This window comes from Limulus polyphemus, unplaced genomic scaffold (assembly GCF_000517525.1).
Source record: "Limulus polyphemus unplaced genomic scaffold, Limulus_polyphemus-2.1.2 Scaffold825, whole genome shotgun sequence".
NCBI classification, from domain to species: Eukaryota; Metazoa; Arthropoda; class Merostomata; order Xiphosura; family Limulidae; genus Limulus; species Limulus polyphemus.
Window position 1 is genome coordinate 327,089 of NW_013666435.1, and position 7,156 is coordinate 334,244.

The 7,156-nt window shown below is 33.7% G+C and overlaps 1 protein-coding gene across 1 annotated transcript in view; it reads left to right on the forward strand.

Moving 5' to 3' along the window:
- LOC106460733 (RYamide receptor-like) overlaps positions 1–7,156 on the forward strand; it is a 126,766-nt gene that overhangs the window by 34,076 nt on the left and 85,534 nt on the right. The window contains exon 2 of the mRNA XM_022387508.1: positions 6,049–6,815. Coding sequence (XP_022243216.1) covers positions 6,049–6,815 — 767 coding nt within the window. The remainder of the gene's footprint in view (positions 1–6,048; positions 6,816–7,156) is intronic.

The following is a 7,156-nucleotide window of genomic DNA, read 5'->3' on the forward strand; positions in this document are numbered from 1 at the left end:
AAGATTCTCGAGTGTAAGAATCAACAATATACGTGTGTACATAACGCTAGTGTAACGTTCAGTATTGTTGAGTAAGCTGAAATTTCGAGAAACTCTCCACACGCCTTTAAATATAACCAACGCGCCGCGCCTAAAAACAGCATCTATTGTTGGTTTGCTATAGTTGTGTGCTATAAACTTCGAAAGCTATAACTGTGATTGTTATAGCGCTTATCAACCGGAACACTTGAGATATTTGACTAGGAACATTTATAAATTTCGAGCATTACAAACTATTTAACTTCAGTGAATTAACATCGGACATTAATACGTTTACGAAAACATTACCTAACTTCATCGGTAGAAGAAAATCGGCGTGTGATCAGGGAAGACCACAGAACTAGCTAGCTCCCTTTTAAGTAAATTGTACCTACGTCAGCTCGAAATTAACTCGTTCATCGTGAACTTTCGATAAGATATCAAGGAAGTTCCAGACTACAAAGAAGAATTTATATTGCTTGTAAGTTTGTAAAACTTTTGTATATAAATCATTGTTTGTAATAACTATTTGTAATGACTGTTATTGTAAATTATATTATTGGTTGTATATTAAAATCTATTTGTATTAGAAAAGCAAACTGTGTATATCAATCTTGTTGGCAAATATCATAAATTGAATATGTATCGGCATTTACTCAACTACTAAATTTAAATTACATTTTAACCCAGTTTTAGGCTATATGAAATTGTAATACGTAACAGGTATGTGTGATCTTCATTTGCAACCAAATTTTACATACTTTAACAATAAGGAGACTGAAGCCTTGAAGCTGATCATTTACTTGATGGAATGTCAATTTTTATTACAGACCATTCTTGTCATACCATGTGTTTTATGTTGCACAAATTGGGATAGTCTATGCCCATCAGATTCCTAAATTTGAGAATCTTTCATCATTTCACGCTGTTTCGTAATTTAAGCTCCACGATGCAACAGTTTTTCTGTTATTAATCAACAGTATAAAACTATGAAAGCTATTAGACAGAATTACTGAATGAATATTATCTTATTAGATATATATTAGGCTCATTTATTCTACACATAACGATAGAAGATACGACTACGTTCTCATATTCACTGGTTATTTTATAAATTGTGATAACGTAATTACGTATCCAATATCATTAAGCATTGCGAAAGGACAGTTTACCATTTTTTATGTTACTTAACAAAGTTCTAGCCAAATGTTGTAGTTATAACTGACGATCTGCTTCTTTGAACTGGCATTTTCTAACTCCAGGCCCAAGAAGCGAACTATTTTGTTTTAGTTACATTGGTAGTTGAAGGAAAACAAAGGCGGTAATAAACCTTAAATGGTCTCGCAAGGTGTGATTTACATTTAGTCTTGTGCATTTTTAGTTTAGACTTGGTTCAATGGGGAATAACAATTGTATAAGAGCATGGTGATTTGTCTTTCATTTCATGGAATTATCCTGAAGGAGCAGATTATCTAGACCAATAAGATATATCCCCCAACCCTAACTAAGTTCTTTATAAGACTTCGGTAATCCTCTCTGACTTCAGTCGTGAGGCAACTGAAGTCGTGCAATTAGTTTAAAAGCTTTTTGTTATATGTTTTCTATGTTTGAGAATGATTAAAAATTCTTGTAGTTCCACACATAATGCATCATTTTGAGCCAAATGAACTGTATACATAATAAGACTCTGAATAAATTTTTACTCAGTAACTATAAATATTACTTACAAAATAAACTCACTCTTGTTTCGAATGATAAAGTATCTTCAAATCAAACGTAGTAAAATAAGCCAAAATACTTAGAAAATAACAGTTTTTATGGACTTTTTTGGCTCTTTTGTGTCTTTTTTTCCCACTTTCCTGATTATGTGATGCTGCCTTCTATTCTTAATGTTCCTCCTGTATTTACAGTTAGCTCGCATCGGTGACGTACTTTTGTTCTTTTGTATATTGATTTTACAACTGTAGTACATAAATACAAAATTCCTTGACAGATTGTGTATAGGAAAATATCTGTATCTAATTTAGTCACCCTTACCTGTATCTTGCCTTTTTATTTTTCGTCAGAGCTCCCGTTCTAGGTTTTGTTTGTTCTAAATCTTACAAGAAACAGATATTGAAGCAACAAGTTAATTTTTTCTATATATAACAAATCATTTCCAATTGTTACTGTGCTATGATCTGTGGGTCATAGTCATTCCTAAAATAGTTTGAAAGTAAAATCCACCTGTGTCAGTACTATTCTGTATATAAAGCAGCGCATGTTCTAAAGGTCACAAATCGAAAAGTCCAAACTTCGAGTCATAATCAGACTTCGTACTTTTAATCGCACTATTCAATTAACTCTGTAGGTGTGTATTTTTTTTCAGTCATATGACGCTCAAAATCATCTTCAGATAATTCAGGTTCAGAGCCAGAATCATCGTCAGCTTGCACAAGTTCAATTGTCTCTGCAAGTGTGAAAACACTGGAGCGATTTGATGCCATTTTGGTCGGTTTTCTAATAAAAATAAAACAATTTTCAACTGCAAATATTACTGATGTTTTGAATAATAATATACTCCATGTAGGTGACGAGGAAATACTTTTCAGAAAATAAAATTTGGAGACGGATTGAATGGGAAGTGAAAGAAACCTTATTACAAATGTATAACGTTTCGGCAAGCTTATATCATGGTGATGATGATGAAATAAGCTTGCGGAAATGTTATACAATTGTATAAAATTTCTTTCACTACCCATTCAATCCATCTCCAAACACTATATACTGTAATTGGTGCTAATCGTCGGCTAATATTGTGCAGGTTAGGCTCTGTCTATTGATTTTTTGCGCTCCATTTGCATTTCTAGAAAGAAATTCAAACCGTATTATGTGGTCGGTGTACGGGGAAGAAGAGGTCTACATAGCACCTGACTCTTCCAGATTCCGATCAAGATCAAGATGACGGTGACGGATGCGACGAAAGGGTTAGAGGTGCGAGTAATATTGAATGGTTGTCATCCTTTTTTTCAGCAGTTTTTCATTATAGATGGCTATATATTTGAAGCTTAATAGTCTTTAGTCTGGCAGTTTATTCAACGTTTCGAGAAAAAAACATCAAATACCCGTACGTCGAATATATCTTCCTACTCGATTTCTTTGGGAGAAAAAGAGATGAAATTTCTAAATCTGATGTTATGTTTGTAGCAAAATGTTAAAGACTCCACTCCGAAATGTTATGTCCTTTGTTTGCTTAACACCCTCACTACACCAGTTTCCTTCTTTAAAGATTGCTGTGGCATATTCCTTCAGTCAAAAAGTCTACATGTGACCCAGAATGTCAACGAGTAAACACTGTAACTCTCGTTGTTGACGAGGAACAACTCCAATGCTACGAAATTACTAACACCATTGAACTAAACATCTAATTTTTAGCTCATGCTCTATCTTATTGTATAGTACTGTATATATATATATATATATATATATACATAAATTAAAAGGACAGTAACTAGAGGGAACTAATAATTTAATAACAGTTCCTTGATTGTAACGTAATTTTATTTTTCAAACTTACTTTAATATTATTTCACTGTAAAATAGGATTTGAGACCGTTCAACTTTGAATGAAAACTTAATATACTTTGCTGATTATTTATGAAAAGAGATATTCTTAAATTACTTAAAGACAAAAGATCAGTTGAGCACTTCTATATTTATTTCATTTTTCGAGTTAAGTTAGCTATATTTATGAGTGAGAACGTTCAACAAAGGTTACTTCTTAAATTAAAATAACAAAAATTACGAAGTTACTTGAATATCAGAGGAAAAATAACTAGTTATAAACAATTATCTTTCGAAATTAAATAATAGAAATTACGAACTTACTTTGATAAATAGATGAACGATTAATTAGTCGTTCATGTCAGAAAAACAATTATTTTCAAACAAATATTACATAAACTGCGAAGTAACATAAATAACAGACGAACAAGTAATTGGTCATTCACATTAGAAATTACTTCTCAAAATGAAATAACAGAAATTATGAAATTAGTTGAAAAACGGAAGAAAGAATAATTGCTCACAAACTACAGTGTAAAATCCATTTTCTGATAAACAACCAGAAATAATTTTTCTGCTCCACACTCGTGATTGACTTAATGTTAGTTGAAAGATACCTTAAAATAGATTTGAACATGTGGAGTGAACATGTTATATCAAAACATGGAAACACCTGTGCACAAACTGGATCTGTCACCTAGATGCATCAACCAGGGTGAGAAATGATTATCATAATTCCGAAATTCCACACACACATATCTATATAACAACTGATTCAAAATTCGTGAAACATGAAAACATGTGTTTATACCATGAAATCCATAAAAATGCGTCGATGTTTCAGTGTTATTCCAATAAACCTATCAAATAAAAACGTCCTTATATCTATAAATCAAAAATAGTTTTAGTATAACTTTAAAATATCAAACTATCCATCAAACAAAAGCGACGTCATACAGTGTGATCTTAAAATGTCAAAAAATCCATCAAACAAAAGCGTCGTTTAATCAGCATGATCCCAAGACGTCAGGAAATCCACCAAACTAAAGCGTCGTTTTGTCAGCGTTTTTAACTTGGCGAAAATATGTTTACAAGATAAAGTTTAAATCCTTATCGATACTATTCTGAAATAACAAGCAAAAGTACTTTATGTTCTGCCAAGTTGCTCGTAAAGTTAATAGAGTGGAACAGTCTGTAGAACTTTTACATTCGAACGTTAACTAAAATTTATATTCTCTCGTCAGGTAGAGGAGAATCATAAATAAAATGTTATCTTTCAAATGGTTATATCTTAAAACTACTTGTCCTAGAGACGAAATTCGTTATCGGAACATAACAATCACAAGTTGTATTCAGAAAAGTTTGGAAATCTTATAGGGTTTTTTTAAACAATATTCTACTGCGTACCTAATCGCTTTTAAAATAATATTCTACTGTTTATCTAATCACTTTTACAACAATATTATACCGTGTACCTAATCGCTTTTACAACAATATTATACAATGTACCTAATCGCTTTTACAACAATATTCTACTATGTACCTAATCGCTTTTACAACAATATCTACTGTGTACCTAATCGCTTTTACAACAATATCCTACTGTGTACCTGGTCGCTTTTCTCGAAACTAACATTGATGTTACTTCTGTCTTCTTCTACAATATGATATTATTGATTTGAATGAAATGCGAATCAGTGTGCAGGATATTGCGTGGATCATGGAACACTGCCCAGAACACTTTAGTTACACTTGCAGTATGCTCATTTAATGATAAGATTGATGCGCTGATATAGACTGACGGGAAGCACACTGAACACCTTCTGTGACAGTTTTTGAAACACTTGTACCACATTCAAAGTTTTAAAATAAAATGTATGATTTTCAATGTGCCACTGGTGAGATTCAGTTATCTTAGGACAAGTAGCCTTTAATATACAATGGTGTAAAATAGACGTTTTCTTTATTATCATCGTGTATTTCTTGTCTTTCTAATGTTAAACATATTCGCATATTTTATCTGATATATATATATTTTTTATATTTAATTCCGATAACTGTCCATGTAATTACAGAGGCTGTAAACAGTGTTAAACTTTGAAATTCGCATGGTGCAGCCGAACCTGTTCAAAGTTGTATTTCGTCCTATATACTTCTCAATCTCTATTGATTTCCTCTCATTGGTTTTCAAGAGACAGTTTCATTGTACGAGCAGCTGCTGGTTTAGTTGCGTTCCCTAAGAGTTACAGACTTGCGCGCACGTAGCCACTGCGCAAGCGTATAAGAATTCTTGACTAGTATTAACCAGCCCGTCAAAGAAACATTGAATCAGTTCTTCGGAAAGAAAACACGGACCAGCAGGGCTACATATTGTGTACAGCGTTGGCGTCCAAACTGAAAACAAACTGTAGGTTAAATAAACATTGCAGGCCTCGACTTCTCCATAATCTGAATATTTCTCCATGAATTCTCCTGTTCCGTATACAGTGCTTGCTACTCTAAACAGTAGCGTAGCCATAAACCTTGAGAAAAATAATGTTAATGTGTCCATTCTACAACAAGCTGCAGTCGAAATTTACGATGTCCCAGTGGGAATTATCAGTTTGTTATCTGTTTGCTATGGTGCTGTGTCTCTGTTGGCGGTTGTGGGCAACTTTTGTGTGTTGTGGATAGTAGCTACTAGCCTCCGCATGCAGACAGTTACTAACTTTTTCATTGCGAATTTGGCTTGTGCGGACATCATTATAGGACTTTTCTCCATTCCTTTTCAGTTTCAAGCGGCGTTATTACAACGTTGGGTCCTACCCGCTTTCATGTGCGCTTTCTGTCCCTTTGTCCAGACTCTGTCTGTGAATGTCAGTATTTTCACTTTGACGGCTATTGCCCTGGATAGGTACCGTGCCGTAATGTTTCCTCTCAAAGCTCGGACTACGAAACTGAGGGCTAAGTTTGTTATCCTGGGTATATGGGCATTTGCCGCGGCAGCAAGTGTACCCTACGCGTTGGCTTTAAGAGTAACCTACGTATATGATTCCGCAACAGGAAACTATACCAAACCCTTTTGTAACAACGTGGGCATTCCTAAGGTTATCTGGAAAACTTACAACCCCATGCTGGTGTGCTTGCAGTATTTCTTTCCACTGTTTGTCATCAGTTACGCATACGGTCGTATGAGCCTGAAACTGAAAGATGCTCAAGCTCCCGGGAATGCGGAAGGAGCTCGTGATGCGGGAATCCTTCGTAATAAAAGAAAGGTATCACTTTATATTATCCTTCATCAGCATTCTAATAGTGGATTATTCAAATTATTGCTTTAATTTATCTTCTTTTTTTATATGTTTGCTTGAAGCACGACTTTGTCAAAATCATCACTTGTGGCGGTATATTTACTTTAAAATAGAAGTCAAAATTTACAGAAGAACACATTTTCTCATTTCGTCTGACCACTTTTGTTAGATTGATCAATCAGTGGGTACATTTAAGCACATTTTAACAGTTTGATACGTAGCTTAGTTCCACTTATTATCAAGTACAGGTAAACACGTTATACTATTAAAATCATAAATAATATTCAACGTTAAACTGGTACACAATT